The sequence below is a fragment of the Prionailurus bengalensis genome, chromosome X, assembly GCF_016509475.1.
Source record: "Prionailurus bengalensis isolate Pbe53 chromosome X, Fcat_Pben_1.1_paternal_pri, whole genome shotgun sequence".
NCBI classification, from domain to species: Eukaryota; Metazoa; Chordata; class Mammalia; order Carnivora; family Felidae; genus Prionailurus; species Prionailurus bengalensis.
Genome location: NC_057361.1, coordinates 33,360,885 through 33,382,905, shown reverse-complemented (window position 1 = coordinate 33,382,905; position 22,021 = coordinate 33,360,885). Strand labels below are relative to the sequence as shown.

The window sequence follows — 22,021 nt, the reverse complement described above, 5'->3', positions numbered from 1 at the left end:
ACAGGGTGAAGGGTATGCACAATTTTATTATGAGCTGGGTTTCTGCCTATAGCCCCTGACTCTATGATAAGTTATAAGGAGACACAGGGATGGCCCAAGACACTCACAAATAAGAACTGGGTCTCCAGGCCACAGGGGCAAGACAATTCTAGTCAATAAGCTACTCTCTAGTTGTGTGATCATACACAAATCACTTGACATCTCTGGTCTTGGTTTCCTCATTTGTGAAATGAAGGTGCTAAACGACACCATCCTAAAGATCCAATCAAGTTCTGAGATTCTGCAAAATAACCTTGGTCTCTGGGGATATTTGGATGTGCTCTCTTTGCCTCTCTCCCCCTGATATATTTATGTTCAAACAGGAAGACTCTCATGTAATATATGCCTTTAGCGGACCCATTCACCTGACTCTGACATTACTCCAGAAAGATAACAAAATTTTATTGATCTGATATAAACCAATGGCCATAACAGTGAATATCTTCTTAAAAATTGTATTCCTTACTTAACAAGCACTTACATACAACTTACTAGGTACCAAGAACTGTTATACATGCCTTTAATTACTTTATCCTTATATTGATCCAATGATGTAGGGACGATTATCATCACCTCATCTTACAGATGAGGAAACTGGGGCATAGAATACTTAAATATCTTGCCCAAGATCACCAAGCTAGGAAGTAGCAGAGTTAAGAATCAAATCCAAGCAATCTGGCACTCAAATCTATGCCCTTAACCATTACACTATGTTACATTCTAATAAGATTTTGTCATGCATTTTGCTTTTGAGCCATTTTGTTTGCCACAGAAAGCCTTCATGATCTACTAATAGGAGAAGAGACGCCCAGTTAAACACCTGCAATCTAAGCCTATTTTACTCAAATTAGGGACAGACTCTTTAAGGGCAGAATAAAAGTCTCCTTTGTTTATCACCGTGCCTGTGTGCATGCCTATCGCCTGGCACAGCCCTTATTTATTAAGTGAATTAGTGGAGATTTGGTAAGGGTTCCAGATGCATCCCTTGTGCCAACACCACCACTTTAATAATGATAATAATAACAACACATAATATAGCATACAGATATACATATGTATACCTATTATATATAATAATAACAATAATAATAAAGAAGATGCTTAGCTGATAAGGGCTACCTTACCCTTAAGATATCTTCTCAACTTACGGGTTGTGGCCCCTGCAGCATTACTGCAAGAAATCCATAAATCTAAATGTTTAACCCAGTATTTTTGTAATGGATAAATAAAAGCTCTCGTTTGTGAACTAACAAATTTTTTTTATATTAAAAAGAGTGGAAAAGGGTGAAGACGCTGGGATTTTGTCAGAAGAGCCTAAGATAAAAAAAGTTTTAGGAATTGAATAAATCCTAATAGTGGGATGAAAGAAAGAGTGATGAATATTTTTTAACAGAATTCATTCAAAAAGTACAGCATATCTTGGCAGGAACGTAAATTGGTGCAGCCACTATGGAAAACCCCATGGAGGCTCCTCAAAAAAACAAACAAACAAAAAAACAAAACAAAAAGGAAGTACCATCTGACCCAGGGATTCTACCCAAAGAAAATGAAAACACTAATTTGAAAAGATATATGCACCCTTATGTTTAGAGCAGCATTATTTACAATGCTGAGCTATGGAAGCAACCTAAGTGTCCGATAGCAGAGTTAAAAATCAAATTCAACCATCTGGTATGGATAAAAGAAGACGCTATTATATATATATATATATATATATATATATGGAATATTACTCAGCGATAAAAAAAGAATGAGATCTTGACATTTGCAACAACATGGATGGACCTAAAGAGGATATTATACTAAGTGAAATAAATCAGACAGAGAAAGATAAATACCGTATGATTTCATTTATACATAGAATCTAAAAACCAAAACAAACAAACAAATAAAACAGAAGCAGACTCATAAATACAGAGAACAAACTGGTGGTTGCCAGAGGGGTTGGGGGTGAAAGGAAGGGCAAAATAGGTAAAGGAGATTAAGAGATATAAACTTCTAGTTATAAAACAAATAACTCACAGGGATATAAGGTACAGCATAGGGAATACAGTCAATAATACTATAATAACTTTGTGTTATTGGTAACTACACTGATCATGGTGAGCATTTAATAGTGTATGTGATTGTCGAATCACTATGTCATACACATGAAACCAATATAATATTGTATGTATTATATGTATTGTATATGTATATGTTATATGTATTATAATATTGTATGTATACTTCAATTTAAAAAATTAAAAAATACAACATATCCAATCACCACTTGATCTACCTAAAAAGGCTGATCTCTTATTTTAAAAAAGGTATCTAGGGGCGCCTGAGTAGCTCAGTTGGTTAAACATCCAACTTCTGCTCTGGCCATGATCTCAAGGCTCATGAGTTTGAGCCTCGTGTCGGGTTCTGTGCTGTCAGCACACAGCGTGGAGCCTGCTTCGGATTCTGTGTCTCCCTCTCTTTCTGCCCCTCCCCTGCTCACACTCTGACTCTCTCTCTCTCTCTCAAAAATAAACATTAAAAAAATTAAAAATAAATAAAAAACAAATTTAAAAAAGGTATCTAGGAATAGAAGGAACTCTCTGGTTCCAAGTTTTCTTTGCAGTCTCAAATATCTTAATAAACTTACCAGTGTGAAGTGCAATCATCCATGCCACCATTTTATGAAAGGTGAGGTTCCTGTCCAGTTGTCTTCGAATTCTTGTCGAGCAGCACTTTGGATTAAGGGGAAAAGAACAAAATAGTAATTGGTAACAAGAAGGCTTTCCATGTGCCAGGCAGTAGATACATATCTCATTTCATTCTCACAACCACCCTAAAAACGATGTCATTCGACGCATTTGACAGATGAAAAAACTGAGGCTCAGATATGTGTAGTCATCTTCCCAAGGTCAAACAGCTGGTAAGTGGCATACCTGATAGGTCCCTGCAGTAACCACACACAGGCACAACCAGCTCAGCCCAAGAAGCCTAAGGTTTGTTGACCAGCAAGCCTTAGGTCCCTACAATCCGTTTCTGCCTATTTTACCTGGACCTGAAGGGGGAGAGCTCTTCTCTGTCTTCTCCATCACTTTCCCCTGCCCCAGAATGTATGTGAGCTCTCACGGTCCCACCCTGGGCAGTTAGCAAAGGTTCATCCTCAAGAAGATGCTAACCAGTAACTTAAGTGTTAGTCAGTTGAGAGATTCAAGTGTCAGCTATCCCAGAATACTGGGCAGGCTAATAGGATTCCCTCCAAGAGAAAAGGTGTATGCATTTCACATGACCCTGAAAGTCTAATGGGGACACAGACAAGTGAACAGTTCTAGAACAAGTGAATAGTTTGAGAACAACATCCTTCTAAGACATACACTATGGGAGGAGAAAAAATTTTCCACCTGCCTCTGTTGATAAACATCACAAGGAGATATCATTAAACAAATAATAATAGCAAAAATAACAATAGCTAATATTTGTAAAGAGCTTGTGCAAGGAGCTGGTTTAAGTGTTTTATATGCATTTTGACACTTTTCATTCTTACATCAATCCTATCAGGGAGGTACCATTTTTATCACTATATACCAGATTAGGAAAAAAGGCGTAGAGAGGTCACCTTGCCTTAGGTCACATAGTTAATAAGTGGCAGAGCTGGGATTTAAATCCAGAGTATCGGATGCCAGAAGTATCAGTATTCTGATATTTCGTACCTTGCATGATTAGTCTGACATTAAAAATAGTATTTTGGTCAGTACTCTGGCGTAACTGTCCTACTGATGCATGTTAGAAGATGTGGGTGTGAATCTTGATTCAGGTCAATGCCCAAAGTAGAAAAAGAAACACCCTGCTTTATGGTTGAGTCAAAGCTTTGTCCTCCTAGAAACCGGTCAAATGCTCGCTCTGGCTGTTTTGTTCTCAAGTCTAAACGTACTGCCACAGAGATGCAAAGAACCTTTTGAGAAGAGCCGAGTGCCAAAGACAATCTTAGGTATTATAAGCATCTGGTTCTAAACACATTCAATTTATTCTAAAGATGTTTAATTTTTGGTTTGCTTATTTTTCAATAAAATTTTCTGATTTTATAGGAAAAGAATGTGGTTGTATGGAAAATTGTGCTTATTCCACTATCTCTCAGTTAGCTACATCTACAGAGAGCATGGGAACATGACAACAGGTTCTTGGGATTGCAGTGAGGAAGATACTGAGGATTCCAGAGAAAGGAACAAAGAATTCGGTTTTATCAAATGTTTTCTGTGAGCCATACAGTTTACGCAAAATCATTACCTCATTCAGTGGCAACAAGATAAGGATCATTATCCTCATTTTACAGATAAAAAACCTAAAGCTAAGTCTCACACTGTCTGGGATCCAAGTCTATTTTCTTCAACATTCATACCCTTTTCCACTAAACCAATTGCAAAGATATCGCCACTATTTTTCTATGTGTCTAAAAACCCGAGACGAGAATTTTAAGTGTAAGTACTCAGCTGCAAGGTGATCGCAGAAAACAATGTCAGGGGAAGTGAGACTAGGAAGAAAAGGAAACCAGTAAAGGGTATATTAATCAGATCAGTTACCACTATTATATATCATATCATATCATATCATATCATATCATATCATATCAAAACATATATCATGTCATCATAGTCTTGCTGATCCGAGGACTCTGAGAAAATGCCCCAGAGGATTTTTTTTTCATTTTTACCCGAGGGATTACAAAGTTTAGGTATTCATCCAACAACTCCTATCTGTCACTGGCTGAGGGCTAGTCCCAAGGCATCAACTCCCTGGCATTTCAGGCTTGCCCCAGGAGAGGCTACAAGAAAATTCTGAGGCAGAGAATGACTGGGGCTTCCAGAAGGCAGCTGCCCCATGAGCTGCAGAACCGGAAGTGGGGAGGGAATATTAGTGGAACACTAACTGTTGCTTGACACAACAGCATCTAAGAGTCCATTGGTGGGACTAAGAGTCCATTGGTGGGGCTGGGCAGTAACTGGGCTCTCATAATAAGGGTTTCCTGTTGGAGATCACTTAGTTTACATTTCTGTTAGTGAAAAATTGTTAAAAAAATTTTAATGTAATTTTTTAAAATCTTTTTTTAATGTTGATTTATTTTTGAGACGGAGCGCAAGTGGGGGTGGGGCAGAGAGAGAGGGAGACACAGAATCGGAAGCAGGCTCCAGGATCCGAGCAGTCAGCACAGAGCCCGACGCGGGGCTCGAACTCATGAGCTGTGAGATCATGACCTGAGCCGAAGTTTGATGCTCAACAGTCTGACCTACCCAGGTGCCCCTTAAAATTTTTTAAAGAATTTTTTGATGCCTATTTACAGTGACCCTACTGGGTCAAGGCGAGGTAAGGAAGGTGTCCTCTCTCTTTTTTTTAATGTTTATTTTTTTGAGAGAGAGAAGATGGGAGGGGCAGAGAGAGGGAGACAGAGGATCTGAGGCGGGCTTTGGGCTGACAGCACAGAGCCCGACACGGGGCCCAAAGTCACAGACCACAAGATCATAGCCTGAGCCAAAGCCAGACGCCCAGCTGACTGAGTCACTCAGGCGCCCCTCTTTACAATTTTAAGGAAATATATTTTTCCTGTTTCCCAATCGCTAGGTTCCTCCATAGTATCTTAAAGTCCTCGAGGTAGGCAGAATTCAAAGATGATCCCCAATGACATTATATAATCTCCTCCGTTTGAGTGCAAGTGGGACCTGACCTGTGAATATGATAGGACGTCACTCCTATGAGTTTGTTACATTATATGGCAAAAGGAACTTTGCAGATGTAATTAAAGTCCCAAGTTGACCTTATGAGAAAGATTATCTGGATGGGCCTGAACCAATCTCATGACCCTTTAAATCTGGGTCTAGAACACAGAGACTGAAGAATTCAGAGATTCAAGGCACAAGAAGTATTTGGTGCAATGTTGCCAGCTTGAACATGAGGGGGGGGCACATGGCAAGGGATACAGGGACATTTAGGATCTGTGACCAGCCCCTGAATGACTGTCAGCAAGGAAACAGGAACCTCAGTCCCACAACTGCAAGGAACTGTATTTTGCCAACAAGAATGAGCTGGGAAGATTTCAACCCAGAGTTTCCATTTGAGAAGTCAACCCAGTAGGCACCTTGGCTTCTGCCTTGTGATATGCTGAGTGGAGAACCCAACCACCTGCAGACCTGCAGGGTGCTGAACTTCTCATCTAGGGAACTGTGAGCTAATAAATGGGGGTTGTGTTAAGCCACTGAATTTGTGGACATTTGTTACATAGTAACAGATAATTACCATAGCCCTTACTGGGATGATGGCAGACAAATTGGAGTCCTAAGACAGAGAGAATGGCAATTAGCGGGATCAGAAACCAGTACTGAATTACATTTCAGAGAGCAAGTTTTGCCATCCGATATACCCATGTTGGATCTCTGCTCTAACACCTAGCTATGTGACATTGAATAATATGCTCAGTTTCTAACTTCCTTGCCTATATATTTATCGTAGTTCTTTCCCCATAGATCTGTTTCATAGATTCACTGAGAAGTGCTTTATAAATATTTGAGGGTTTTCTTGTATCATGATTTAACTTTTCAGTGAGTAGGGCTTGGCTCCCCAGCTGTGGAGTAAGCTTCCTATATACCGAGCAATATATCATATACTGTAAAAAAAAATCCCTTGGTAATTATTTGGTTAAATGAATTACATTTTCACTAGTCTAGAACCTAAGATGATTATTATAAACCTATAGAGAGGTATTTACCCACATGTCTATACTTGGCATGCTACTTGCTTTTCTTCTTCCTGACAAATTATTTTGAGACTTTTGGGGGAAAATGCACTGGCTCCTGCATGCTGAAGTGGAAGAAAAGGAAAGTAGTTTTGAAGTGGCCTCTACAGTGTCTCTACAGAGTTCTACCTTTATCATCATCAATATAGATCATGAGAAATCTGCAACCATAGATTCTCATGCCCCCTATCAGCTTGAGCATCTGACTGTTACAGAAAATGAAATTGAATGCCAGAACAATGGAGAAATGTGCTTGGGAGATAAAAAGGTTCATTCGGTAATAGTCTGATCTTAATAGGTAGTGTTTTTTTTTAAAGCTAGTTAATAAAGGGGTGCCTGGGTGGCTCGACAGGTTACGTGAAAGACTCTTGATTTTGGCTCAGGTCAGGATCTCACGGTTCATGGGACTGAGCCCTGCATCGGGCTCTGCGCTGACATTGCAGAGCCTGCTTGGGATTCTCTGTCTCTCTCCCTCTCTCTCTGCCCTTCCCCCATTCATGCTGTCTCTGACTCTCTCAAAATAAATAAATAAACTTATAAATTCTTTTTTTAATTTAAAAAGCTAGTTAATATGAAACATGTACATCTCATGAAAGGAAAAACAGAGGCCATTAGTCACTAATGGGCCAGGACCGGAATGGGTCTCACCAAGGCACCAATCCCTAATTTTCCCAAGTTACCCTCTATGGTATCTCAGGATGGCAAAAAAAAAAAAAAAAAAAAATCCCAAGGAAAAACCACAAGACATGCTTATATGGGGCTTCCAGATACAATTTCTTACTGTTTGTGACAAGGGAGCAAGGCGGCTGGTTGGTGGGGTGAGAAGGAAGGGCTTTGCTGCCTGTGACTGCCCAGGGCTTTTTTGTCCCTCCTCGTTACAAAGATACCATTCTTATTCTTTTGAGTCACTTCTCAATTATCACCAGCCGCCTCCTAATTACCCAAGCTGCCGTCATGTCCCGTGGCTTCCTCACTGAACTACCTCTTGGCCTTTTGCCATTGACTTCTAAAGGGAAGTTTCTCTTCTGTTACTGTCACCTAGAGCCTTGCCTGATCTCACTAAGCTAACATTCAAGTGTAAGGGAGATCACTGAGTCATCTCAGCAGATTTCTATGCTCCATTCTAACTTTAAGAGAGAAAAAAAATTTAAGTGAGAAATGGAACTACAAAGAAGTGCATGTTTAATGGGGTATAACATGAGTTTCTCTAACGTGACCGCTACAGAAACATAAAAGTTCTATTTTGTGTACACCTGGTCCTACCACACATGCCATGAACTCAACTCACCTAAATTAGACGTTTATGTGAAATTTGGGAGAAATTACAAAAGCCAGCCTTGAATCTACAGAACTCAGGCAAAGGAGCTGACACTAGTGTCCAGTAGGATGGTGGCAGTAGCATATGTAATAAATAAAAACATCACTGTTTCTAACTTTGAAATCACGTGTTTATTCTCTTTCATAGAACTCTAAGCTCCTTGAGCTCATGGCCCATTCATATCCTACTCTTTACTCACCATGTGTCCCCAGTGCTTAGAATATAGCTGACACTTAACAAATATTTGTTGACTGACAACTCAGCAGTTGACAGGCTTGGTCAATTAATATATACTTTTAGAGTATATATTACTCTATTATTTAATATATATTAAATATTATTAACATATTAATATATTAATAAACAATTATTATAATCACAAAATTTTATTTATTTTTATAAATAAATTTATTTATTAAATAATTAACAAATATATTAAATATTATTAGTATATTAAATATTACTCTATTTCTTTTCTTTTTTTCAATATATGAAATATATTGTCAAATTGGTTTCCATACAACACCCAGTGCTCATCCCAAAAGGTGCCCTCCTCAATAACCATCACCCACCCTCCCCTCCCTCCCACCCCCCATCAACCCTCAGTTTGTTCTCAGTTTTTAAGAGTCTCTTATGCTTTGGTTCTCTCCCACTCTAACCTCTTTTTTTTTTTTTCCTTCCCCTCCCCCATGGGTTTCTGTTAAGTTTCTCAGGATCCACATAAGAGTGAAACCACATGGTATCTGTCTTTCTCTGTATGGCTTATTTCACTTAGCATCACACTCTCCAGTTCCATCCACGTTGCTACAAAGGGCCATATTTCATTCTTTCTCATTGCCACGTAGTACTCCATTGTGTATATAAACCACAATTTCTTTATCCATTCATCAGTTGATGGACATTTAGGCTCTTTCCATAATTTGGCTATTGTTGAGAGTGCTGCTATATACTTTTATATATACTTTTATATATACTTTTAGAAGACCCTCATGAAGATCTTCCCTCCTGGACCACAAGAAGCCTAAACGCAGCCATTATGACATGTGCTTTTCATGGGTCATGGCCGTTCAATGCCAGCGCAATTTGGGCCTGTGAGGTAACCAGGATTTCTTAATGGGCCTTCCTTGTGAAAACTTTGCCTGTTTCTCAGGATTTACTTCCTGTAAATAGAGAGTATTCAAACGGGGCTAAGAGGAAGGCTACAAAAATGAATCGTGCCTTCCTAAAAACAAAAAGTTACAGTGCATGAGTTTCATTTAGCAAATGTTCACTGGGTACCTACAATACACCAATCACTGTAGTTTTTAGGTGGCTCATTGATAGAACTTGAAATCAAATGGAATTTGACCTTTGTGATTGAGAATATTATTTAGAAATCCTTGTAATCAGGGGCACCTGGGTGGCTCAGCTGGTTGAGTGTCTGACTCTCACGGTTTGTGAGTTTGAGCCCCATGTTGGGCTCTGTGCTGACAGCTTGGAGCCTGGAGTCCGCTTCTGATTCTGTGTCTCCCTCTCTCTGTGCCCCTCTCCCGCTTGTGCTCTGTCTCTCTCTCTCCCTCTCTCTCTCAAAATAAATAAACATTAAAAAAATAAAAAACAAAGAAACCCTTGTAATCGATGTCTACTGTTAGCTGTGTCCTGCTCATCTTATATTTATAAATCAACCAGCAAATTTAGTAAGACTAGGAAAAACAAGGCAGAATTCCAGGCAAATTCTACTTGTTATCGACAGTTTAGATCACTTTCCTTCCCCCAAATATTCCGTGATTGCCAAATTAAGTATTAACTTCTCAGCTATACATTTAACGTCCTAGTTTACCAGCAAAGCTCCAGCTCTCCTCTGCTGCCTTACCTCAGACACCTGCCCTTTACAATCCCTACATCCCCATCAAAGTGGATTGCTCCCTGGTCTCTTCTATAAATTATCTCTACCTAAGAGATTTTTTAAAGCTAGTTAATATAAAACATAGACATTTTATTAAGAAGAAAAACAGAGGCTATTAGTTACTAATGATCCAGTAGAATGGGTCCCACCAAGACGTCAATCCCTAACTTTTCCTAGCTACACTGTTTGGTGTGGCCAGGAATAGCCAACAAATCCAAAGAGAAGCCACATGTCATGCTTATATGGGGCTTTCAAGAATATAATTTCCTCACTATTTTCTGTGCTTTGGCCCATTCCATTTTCTCCATGCAGGATGTCTTTCTCTCTCATTTACATCTCCTAGTGCTTATTTTATCCCTATATGCCCATATTTGTTGCCATCTTTACCAAATAAATATAGCCCCTTACGTCTAATGTTTTGTGGAACCCATAATATTTTGCTTTGTATCATATTTATTTGAATACACAGATCTAAGTAGATTATAAGTGCCTTGTTTCTAATCTTTGTATAATAATAATAATAATAAATTCACATAACATTTTATAGGTTACACAGTTTATTCTTACATAATCTTTTCTTTCTTCTAGCATAGTACATTTAGGGGCTCGCAAACTTGTCGAAGTGAGGGTTAAAAAAAACTCCTGAGCATTTAGAAAGCTCTGAACTCCTCAATTCCATGGACTTGACACCTCTTAGTCACCCTCATTATACTCATCACTCATTGATTCCATCTGCCTGGGACGCTATCCACAAAGAGATTTTCTCTGACTTAAAAATTTTGAAAAACATGGCACTGTAAGATCAATTCCCAAATCCCATGTCAGCATCACAAAGCCCGTAATATGTTACAGATGTCTGGTGTGTGTGTGTATGTGTGTGCACACATGCGCAAGTGTTTTATTGCTCTTCTTGAGGTGTAGGTTGGTGGGTTGTTGTTTTTACGTCTATTCCAAGTTAAATGGCTGTCCTAGGGAGCTCCATCAACAATGAATATACAAATAAAATGGAGAATCAGGCATGGCTTGGCTCATGCATATTGTACAGAGGTTGGAATCCTCACAAACCATTAGTTTGCTTTTCTTCAAACTTCAAAATTCAACTTTGTAAATGTTTGCTCTTACCGCACTGGAACCCCTGAGGAAGGAGAGCAGATTTCGACAGACTGGCAGCAGAATCAGCATGCAGTTGAAATTCAGGCAGGCTGCAGGGGCCCTGGCCAATGGCAGTGCGATCTGGAAGATGCAGGATAGGGAGTGGGGAAAGGTATCAGATTATCTGAGGAGGAAGGTCCTTCAGAGCTAAGAGTTTACCTTTAGGGCCTGCTGGGATCCTTTGTTTTACTCTGGCCCTTCTCTCCCACCCCAACATTTTACTGTGAACATTTTCAAACATGAAGAGAATTTGAAGTAATTTCACAATGACTGCCTGTTTACCCAACTCCCAGATTCCACTATCACATATCTATCCATCCATCTACCCACCCCTCTGTCTATCCATCAACACAGCTTAGTTTTGATGCATTTCAAAGTAAGTAGCAGACATCACTTTCCCCTAAGTACTTAAGCATGTGTATCATTAATTAGGGTTCAGTATAGAAACTGGGGCTTTCTAAAGATTTTCTTGGCACTTAGACTCACTTCAGAAGTAACCTCGGTTGGTATGTTGTAATGCTTTGGCGTTATAATTGTTCTTGTGATGCCTAAATAAGTTGCCTATTTTGGAGAGGGGAGAAAAGGGAAATCCTCCTCCTCAGTATCAATGTGAATAAGTTAACAATAGCTATAATAGCGTAGTATGATTATGTATTATAATTATTTATACAAGTGATATATAATACATATTATCATTAGTATTAAGTAATGAATTCATGGTTTCAGCATGATATTAGAAATGATTTCCTGTGGGGGCAGCTGTGATCGTAATTATCTTCATGTGTCATGAAGCAGAACCCTGGCAGATCAAGGAAATCAAGAATGCCAGTGGATCCAAGGAAAGATGGGGGCCTTCCTCTGTTGGCCTAGTCAGTGAAAGCGACCTTTGGGCAAGTTCCTCAAAGTCTGCATCTGTAGGGAGAGGCTTATTTCCTGAAGACAATTTCACAACATGCTACCAGGCTCTCCATGCACAAAAGTGTCAGGAATCAGATGATTTAAAGAACACAGGAAGACTCACTTGTCCCACCCATGTCACCCTTGGATTGATCTCTCCAACCTTGCCTGCCACACCAGAGTTGGTATTAGATTTCTTCTTTAAACTAAACAGTGGCACAGTAGTCCTTGGGAGGGAAGGGATGCCACTGGGACTCTCTGACACACTTTTTGTTTCTCCCACGCTGGAAGGCCTAAAGCTTCTTGCCCAGGTGGTTGCAATGGAGGGGGCAATGCTGATGGTGCTGTTCGAGTAGGTCAGAACATTTATTTAAAGTGTTTAAAGGAATATGAACCAGAATCTTTGATTAGAAACATGAGCCAGTCAATATTGCATGAGATGGGACTTATACTTACCCCCAGAAGTTTTTGAGTGTAAAAGAATGTCCTTCTCAACGCATAGACTCTGTAGTACCAGACAAAGAGGAAGACATTCATCCCCAGCCATATTAGCTGCACAAAGAGAAATAGTTGCATAAAGATTCCACATTTCACTGGGCAGATTTCACATAAGATCAGTGTCAGACCAGGGTCAGGGCTTCCCCAAGTCTAGCCTTCAACAAAGGTGGTTAGAAAGCTGGGTGTAGCCAGCTGAAAGCCAGCTCTTGCCCACAACAGTGCCTCTACACCTTGTAATTGACCTTTCCACTTTGTCTTGTTACCCATGATTGTTTTACTACTGGCCAGTACACCAGGTTGTTATCAATCTATCTCCCCTCTGTTCTTCTGCCTCCTCTTTTCTTCTTAGCTTTAGACAGATAGATAATGGCAGGTGAGTCTTCTCAAAAAAAGAAGGGAAAGGAAGATGTTACTGTGCTGTCCCCCGCATCGGTAAGACGTCGTGTTCTACTCTCACGGGTGTCTCCCTCCCCCACACGGTATCCCAATCCCCAGCTAGTGAGAGTCACATCAGCTAAAATGTGGAGTCTTTAATTCTGTTTGGTAAGTTTTGCCAAACTTTTGAAAGAGGGGATATTAAGCATCAATGAGGGGGTGAGGGGCATGGGATTTTTTTTTAAGAGGATGGAACTAGAGGGTATTATGCTAAATGAAATAAGTCAGTCAGAGAAAGACAGATATCATATGACTTCACTCATATGTGGAATCTGAGGAACACAACAGATGACCATAGGGGAAGGAAAAGAAAAATAAGATAAAAACAGAGAGGGAGGCAAACTATAAGAGACTCTTAAATACAGAGAATAAACTAAGGGCTGCTGGAGGGGGCAGTAGGTGGGGGGATGGGTTAAATGGGTGACAGGCATTAAGGAGGGCATTTTTGGGGATGAAAAAGGAAAAAAAAGAGACCCTTCTACATTTTGACTGCTCATTTCATCCCAAGAACTGACTACATGGTAACACTGCCCAGTCCTCTACCTTCAGCTCTATAGTGATCTTTTCTTACCTGTGCTTTGACGCTATTAAATGTCCATAGGTGCTTGAGAACAATCTCTCTTTAAGAAGAATGTACTAAAACAATTTCTCCATTACCTAACCTTGTCATTCTTACTCTTGCTTTCCAAGCTGTGTCTTTATTTTCAGGTGTATGAGTGTGTAATTTAGAAGGAGGCCATCTCCTGGGGAAAACTCTGGTAGGAACTAAAAGTATAAACATGAACTTGGTTTAAACTTGGTTTAAAATGGTGGTAAGAAATCAAGTTAACAGGTCTGAGTCCTCAGAAGAATTCTATATTGCATTAGAACGTTGGTTTGGCCTAATTGTTTGACGTGATATTTCTTGTTTTTACTTTATTTATGCCACTAATTCTTCTCTGTGTGTACAACTCAAAGACTCAGTATTTACTTCATGAAAAATTCTTTCAAAAATTCCAGTCGTAGGTGTTCTTTTTAACATCTATATAATACTTCCATTGGCTATTTGGAAAGGCTGTTTATATATCGCTTCTCGGCCTTTTGGCTAAGATCAAGTGGAAAGGCTATCTATAAATCACATTTCTGTCTTCCCAATTGCCCGTGATTGTTTTTCCGAGACTGCCATCTTAAAATAATAGTTCATCTTTGTTATGTTAAAAAACTAAAGAGATTAACATGCCTATTTGAAAATTAGCCATATCCTCAACTACAAAAATTGTTTCTCGAGATGGATTATATTGATTTATATATATAATATATATCGTATATCCACTGTATATATGAGTCTAGTTTATTTCAATTACTTTCCCTTGAATTTTTATAAACCTCGTAAACAGCTCAAGTTTACATCAGAGAGAAAAAGTACTTTTTAAAAAAAGAAAGTTGAGACCTTCAATTATTTTTGGTGTAATTACTGAATAAAGGCCAATTTTCCATACATGAGCCAGTCTTGTACCTGTTATTTGGAAAATGGTGTAAAATTACGATTACCCATTTTTAAGTGGTATAAACACATAAAAAGTAGAGAAATTTGCCTCTGAGTAAATACCAATAAACAACTTAGACTCGGAGATCATTAGCATGAAATGTCTTCTACTCCCTCAGTGAGATGCTGGCTAATTTAGTACTCCCAAAGACTCAAGAAATAAAGTAGGTGAAGTGAGCCCCCAGATACATTCTTTCCATTAAGAAGTTTGGAAGAATGCACTCAGTCCGGCTTATGGCTTACAGATTAGAAGTATGCTCACACAGTAAATTAGTTTCAACACAATTTCTCAGAGAAACAAGACAAAGAAACAAAAAGTTTTGCCCTATTTCATTTTCCGAGAGAACCCAGACAAGTTCGAGAACTTCTCATTTGTCTCTCATGGGTACTTACAATGACAAAGATGGAGAGTCCCTCATTTTCAACCCAGTTCCCCATGGTGACAGAGGATCAATGCTTTGTGTGTCTGCCCTTCTTCTCTGCTCTGCTTCTTCTTCCCATGAGGAAATGAAAACAGCAGCCTTGGGGCAATCAGTTTCCTTTTCTATTATCAGAAATTAGCTAATCATTGGTCAACTGAAAATCTTGTTTCCATAAGAACTTTAAATCTTTAAACCACAAGAAAAAAAACACTGCAGAAAAGGGGTCTGTAATAATCCAGTCATAACTAAATATAGTAGGAAACGAAACCAATTTCCACAACTGAGAGACAAATATCAGTCCAATGATGGTACAGATTTTACACACGGAATTAACTTTTTGACAACTAGTTATCAAGTAGCAATTTTTAACAAGCCCTGACTCTGTGCTGGGTAAAAATCATTAAATATCTTTTGACAGGCTGAGCAGCATTTTACAGTCTCATTGAGAAGAATAATAACAATAATGATGGTTGATGTTTATAGCATACTTACATCGTGCCAATTTTCTAAGACACATATGTGTATGTGTGCATACACATATATACACACATACATATATAGACAAACATATATGTACATATGAATTGATACATACGTGTGTGTAAACACAGACCCCCCCACACACACATATAATTCAATATGCAAATAAATTCACTTGATTATAACATTTCAATCCCTATAAAAAAGTAGTTTCTTTTTTTTAAGATTTTATTTTTAAGTAATGTCTACACCCAACGTGGGGTTCAAACTCAACCCGGAGATCCAGCATCACACCCTCTACTGACTGAGCCAGCCAGGAGCCCCTAAAGTAGTTTCTATTCGTATAAGTACACTTACAGCTGAGGAAACTGAGACCCAGAGCAGTTAACTTACTTGGCCAAGGTCGTGCAATTAGGAAATAGTAAAGTTGGGATTTGCAATCCAAGCAATTTGGCAACACTTCTAACCAGATACCAGAAAAAAAAAAAAAAAAGCCTAACTCTGTCAACCTCATCCCACATCATACCAAATACAAATACAGGAAGTAAAAATATAACAAATATAGCAAAACGTTTGGGTGACTATAGTATTCCTAGGCAGACACGGCATCCTGCAGGCTAGCTATGTAAATAGGGTCAAAACAAAAGTGTATCAGATGGGGCAGATGCCAAAAGCCAGATTTAGCATTTTTCCTGACTACTACTCTGTCTTCAGGACACGAAAGAGACAGGAGGGTAGGGTGGTAACCCCAGTATGCGATCAAAGCTGACCAACGGCACAAAGGTGGTTGTACGACAGCTAGAGTTAATGAAGAGGTAAAAGCAGAAATAGCAGGAGGCATACGGGAATGAGAGGAACCAAAAGAGAAGCACGACCCGCTGTGGTTGTTTATTTATGAACCACTTGAGACAGCCTACAGAATTGTGACCATTAGTGAAGTAACATTATTTTTCACTTAATACTGAAGGAAAGGTATGAAACTGTGACCTTTTCCACTGCTCTTGGATCATGAGTAACCCACGTAAAGGACAGACAGCTGCATGATTCCATTGCCCACAGAGGTGGATTCAAAGAGACACGGTTAGACAACCCCAACACGGGCCACTTCTTTGCTTCTTTGCTCTGAGATCTATTCCCTACCCTTTCCTTGCTCTGCTCCATTTCAGGGAGCAATTCAGAATTCTATCTGCTGGGCTCCTTGGCCCTCTGGCTTCCGGTGTGGCCGGCCAAACGGGAGGATGAGGAGCAGGAGAGAAGCCAAAGTGTTTTTCCCGCCAGCTTTCTGCTTCAAGTGGCATCTCTGAAGTGGCTGCATTTCCATGAAGGCTCCGGCTGCTACCAGTCAGCCTTTCCCTCTATGGCATGAGCTCCTGCTGGCCATCGCCACCGTAGTTTTAGCCTGCCAGATGACCCTGGCTTCTGGGCTTGAGTTATACCACCTCCTTCCGGTGTCCCTCCAACACTGAGGGTGGTAACCACTTCCTGTAGATGTTAATCTCTATGTTGCCTCCACATCCATGTTGGGATTCTGCACTTTCCCATCATCCATGTAACAAATTCCTGGTATGAAATTCCCTGCGTTAAAATGTGGTGGTTTGTTTTTCTGACTGGACTTTGCCTGAGACAAAAAAAAAAAAAGGTAATTCAGGCGTGTACTCTTTTACTCATGTAATTAAAGAGGTGAGGCAATGAGGAATAAGCTGTTTAAACACCTGCTTTCCCCCTCTCTGCCTCTCTCAGACTCCTCCACCGGGTGTCTGTGGCTCCATGATGCTCTTTGAAACTTATCAAAATCTTCTCCTCTCTACTCTTTCCCCTTTTCTCTTTCCCAGCCTGCTGGTTCGCCTTCCTTTATCCCATCTGAATCTTCAAGTTTCTCCCACATTTTCTCATCTACCTCCTGATGCCTGTGCTCTGCTGGGGAAGCAATGCGAAGGGGACCATGAATATTCATATACCAGGAAATGATGTTCTTTGTTTCACATAAACCTGTTTCTTGAACGTTTTCCAACTCCCTTCCTCTCCCTCCACAATTTGAGAGAAAATTCAAAAGAGAAAGAATATTTTCCATGGGTAATCAACCATTCCCTCCTATTGCTTTTTTTCCCCTTAATCAGTTTCACAGCTGGAAGAAGAGAGATCAGTTGCAAAAAAAAAAAAAAAAAAAAAAAGAGAGAGAGAGAGAGACAGAGAGAGAGACAGAGTAAAAGCTTTCCTTTATGGAAAGTACCTTCTCTTTTAAGAACATTGTTCAAGTAAATTGTAATGTGCTCCACTCTTGGAAAGATGGAGGGTTTGATAAAGAAGCAACAGGTAATGGTTGCCTGGGATTGACTGGATACTGAGAATAAAGAAAATTGAGCCTCTGTATCTTCTGCCAGCCACTTTGGCTTCCACTGTCTCCTAAGCTCTTAGTGTCAAGCCAGAGTGTGGTGAATACAAGGAAGTACTCACCCTCCCAGTAGGCAGTCATGAGTAACACCCTCAGATGCGATTGAAATCCTAGACACCTCTTGCTGAGACAAAAAAGGAGATAAGCAGACCCAGTCTCTAGGAAATTCCCTAGCTGTGCATCCTGAGTATAAATCCTTCTTGATTTTTCAAATTAAATTAGGCTAATAAATTAGGCTCCTAATTTATTCCAAGAAGGATATGTGAAATTGCTGAAGAAAGGGAGGTGTGGTACCATGCCAAGATTCCCAATGCGTTTTGTTCCTGGTGATGATGAGAAATGGATTTCTGTTCCTTTTCTCTCTGCTGTGTATGCTATTCTTTTGAGAACTGCCATGCTCCTACTCTATATGCTTCTATGAGTTATGTGGCCCTACTTTCCTTGCCTAATAAGGATGACCTAAGGGGGGACTTCATCTTCCTGGACACAGTGTATGTCCCAGGGGTGGGCACTTGACCCAAAGAAGGGTCAGGAGGGAATTGTTAGGGACTCGGGAGCAGAGAAAGTGAGGCTTTTCTATCCTTGTGAATGATGTATGCTGGCTGGCTGCTGCCATAGACTATCTCTACTATTTTGGGCTAAGAAGTTGACTAAGAATTATGCCAACACAAACAAAATCAAATCAGAAGCTAAGGAAGGATGGAGAAGTTTGGAGACAGATATGATGACAATGTTTGAATTCCCAGGTCAGACCTGCCTGAGACACCTGGACATCTTAGTTATTCTTATAGATTGGGTTTCCTGGCATGGAGCTTAGTGTTCAGGAGTTTAATTACAGAGTTTCTTTGGAGGTAAACACCCATGGAAAGGAAGGAAAAATAAGAATGTTGGAGGGGGCAGATGGGGAAGTTGAATTATCAGTGTGTGGTCACAATAAGGCCTCAGAAACCCTGTGGAGAGATCTGAAACTGGGATGACTCAGAATGCTTTTGGACAAGATGGCTCTCTTCACTGAAACAGTCAGTGCTGTAGGTGCTGATGGCAAGAGAGCTAACCTTTTGTTCCTGAAGTTCAACCTGGTGGCCATGTTATAGTATTCAACCCAGTTACATAGCCATTAATTCCCACCACTACCACTTCCTGCTTTTAAAAAACAGTTTGAGTTGACTTTCTACCACGTACACCTACAAGGCTTTCTACTAAAGCATGGTGTAATGAAACCCTCTTTTACTCCATAACCATAATCTCAAAGGTAAGTGAAAGTTGAATACAGCTGCTAGAATGGGATCCAGATGTTCTATCTCATTTAAGGGAGAAAATAAGGTAACAGAAGAGACATTCAGGGAGTGATATAGGTCATTAAAGGCATTGCAGACATGCTATTAACTGGCATTTCATTTAATAGAAAGCTAAAGTGTCTAGTGATGAAGATTAAATTTTTTAAAAATGTTTATTTATTTATTTTTGAGAGAGAGAGAGAGTGCATGTGCAAGCAGGGCGGGGCAGACAGAGAGGGAGAAAGAAAATCTCAAGCAGGCTCTGTGCTGTCAGCGCAGAGCCCAATGTGGGGCTTGATCTCATGAACCATGAGATCATGACCTGAGCTGAAATCAAGAGTTGGACACCCAACTGACTGCGTCACCCAGGTGCCCTGAAGATTTATATTTTTAACTCTTTATGTTAAAAATGTGATTTGCATACATTAATTCTTCAGAATAAGGAAGAAAATGAGGAAACATCACATATATTCTCTCACTAAGCATTGATTTGGATTGAAAACTTTTCAGTATGCCTTCTGTAGTAAATTGATGATTGTCTTTCTTGAAAAAAATCAATTTTTACAGACTTATTTTAACAATAGCTTCAAAAGCATTTTATATGTGTCAAGTGCCTTATGTGATTTACCTCATTTATTTTAAAAATGTTCATATCCATTTGTAGTAGGATGAATAGTGGTCCTCCCATCAAAGATGTTTAGGTACTTGCAGGTTCACAACCCTCTCAGAGCTTTTCTGATATAATCTGAAAGCAGCCCCTGTATGCAGAGGGCAGGGCAAGACTGAAGAAAGAGGCAGTCCTCACCATGTCAGTAGGTGGGAATTTTAATAATAAGCAAAGGGAACTTCTATATGAGGCTTGTCTTGGGTGGCAGCATGATGAATAGATTCCCATACTTGTCCTCCAAATCTTAAAAGTTTATATAAAGAGACCCTAACTGGGTTCAGTCACGTATACTGTGCAGGTGTTTTCAACATTACATCACCATCTCAAGGCTTTGTCTTTGGAGCAGACTCTGGGAGCAGGAAAATCAGGTGGAACCCACAGTCCAAGGACAGAGCAGGAGGTGAGGAGCCTCTGAGTGCCCAGGTTCAGCTCATCGGTCAATTAGCAGTCACGTCTTTTTTGATCACGTTCTCCAACAGTACAAATCCTTGGAACCTGTGAATATATTACCATATATGGTAAAAAGGACTTTGTAGATTTGATTAAAGACTGAGATGGGGAAATTAGCATATATTATTCTGGGTGGGCCCAATGTAATCATAGGGGTCCTTATTGGAGGGAGGCAGGAGGTTCAGAGGCATAGATAGAGGATGTGAGGAATGAATCAGAGACCAGAGAGGAGAGAAGATGCTGTGCTTGCCATCAGCCAAGGAATGCAGCTCCAGAATCTGTAAAAGTCAGGAAAATGGATTCTCCTCTAGAGTTTCTAGAAGGAATACAGAGCTGCCGACACCGTGCTTTGAGCCCAGTGAAACTGATTTTAGACTTCTGACCTCCAGAACTGTAAGAAAACAAATCCGTGCTCTTGTGAGCCAGGTGGCTTTTGGTAATTTGTTGTAGCAGCAGCAGGAAACTCTCACATCATTTTACAGATGAGAGAGGAGAGCACTGGGGAGATGAGTTGCTTGCCCAGAGTCATGTGGCTACTTGGTGCCAGAGCTGAGATGTAAATCTGAGAAGGCTGTTGCACAGCTACTTATTTCAGCCACCAAAAGCATTTTGTAAAGCCGGGGCTTCATCATAAATAATAAAATCATTTCATGAGTATCAGCTCCAACCCAAAGCCCCGACTTGAACTCTGCTCTCCTGCTTTTGTTTGCAACACGTAACATGACTCTTTGTCACAAGACTGATAGAATAGTCATTGGTTTCTAGTCCCCTTCTGACAGCCTGGATGTCACTGACAGGTTCGTGGAGGAACCACACGTATACAGAACTAAGCCTGAGGTTTGTTGACCAACAAGCATAAGGTCCCTACTATCAGTTTCTGCCTATTTCACTTGGACCTGAAGGGGGAGAGCTCTTCTCTGTCTTCTCCATCACTTTCCCCTGCCCCAGAATTTATGTGAGCTCTCACAGTGCCACTCTGGGCAGTTAGCAAAGGTTCATCCTCGTGAAGATGTTAACCAGTAACTTAAGTGTTAGTCAGTTGAGAGATTCAAGTGTCAGCTATCCCAGAATACTGGCAGGCTAATAGGATTCCCTCCAAGAGAAAAGGTGTATGCATTTCACATGACCCTGAAGTCTAGCTCCCTGAATACTTTCAGCAAATAATGTTTGGCCTAACAAAACTAAGAGGGTCTTACCGCTTGCTAGTGAGAAACTGACGATGTTTCACATAAACACGTATAGTCACATGCAAACGTCTGTTAGGATACATAACCACAGTACAATTACCAACATTTTCTTTCTGTTCTAGTACAGGATCCAATCTAAGATCATGCATGGAATCCACTTGTCATGGATCTTCAGACTCTCTTAATCTGGACCAGTTCCTCAGCCTTTATTTTCTTTCATAACATTGACATGTTGGAAGCATGCAGCCTGGTTATTTTGTAGGGGCACTGCTCATTTGAAGTGTGTCTGAGATTTGTTCGTGACTAGATTTAGGTTATGCATTTGGGGCACGAATATCCTAGAAGTGATGTGTGTCCTTCCCAGTGTATCACATCAGGAGGCACGTGATGTTGGTCTGTTGTATTACTGGTGATGGGCCTGCTCTTAGGAAATCCACACAAAAGTGTTTAAGACTAAACATAGGCAATTTATTCTCAAGTAGTTCAGAAAAATAATATGGAGAGAATAATGTAAATGTGATAAAATATCAATAGCTGATAAATCCGGGTCAAGAGCATACCGGATTTCTTTGTACTATCCTGGTCATTTTTCTGCATGCTTGAAATTATTTTCAAATACAAAAGTTTTTAAAATTGG

The 22,021-nt window shown here is 40.0% G+C and overlaps 1 protein-coding gene across 1 annotated transcript in view; it reads right to left on the bottom strand.

Annotated features, from left to right (window-relative positions):
- Positions 1–15,026, bottom strand: part of LOC122476847 (cytochrome b-245 heavy chain) — a 33,374-nt gene extending 18,348 nt beyond the window's left edge. Inside the window, exons 1-4 of the mRNA XM_043569695.1 lie at positions 14,903–15,026; positions 12,508–12,603; positions 11,125–11,235; positions 2,672–2,756 (exon numbers count right to left, since the gene is read on the bottom strand). Coding sequence (XP_043425630.1) covers positions 2,672–2,756; positions 11,125–11,235; positions 12,508–12,603; positions 14,903–14,947 — 337 coding nt within the window. The 5' untranslated portion in view covers positions 14,948–15,026. The remainder of the gene's footprint in view (positions 1–2,671; positions 2,757–11,124; positions 11,236–12,507; positions 12,604–14,902) is intronic.
- Between the last annotated feature and the right edge of the window lie 6,995 nt (positions 15,027–22,021).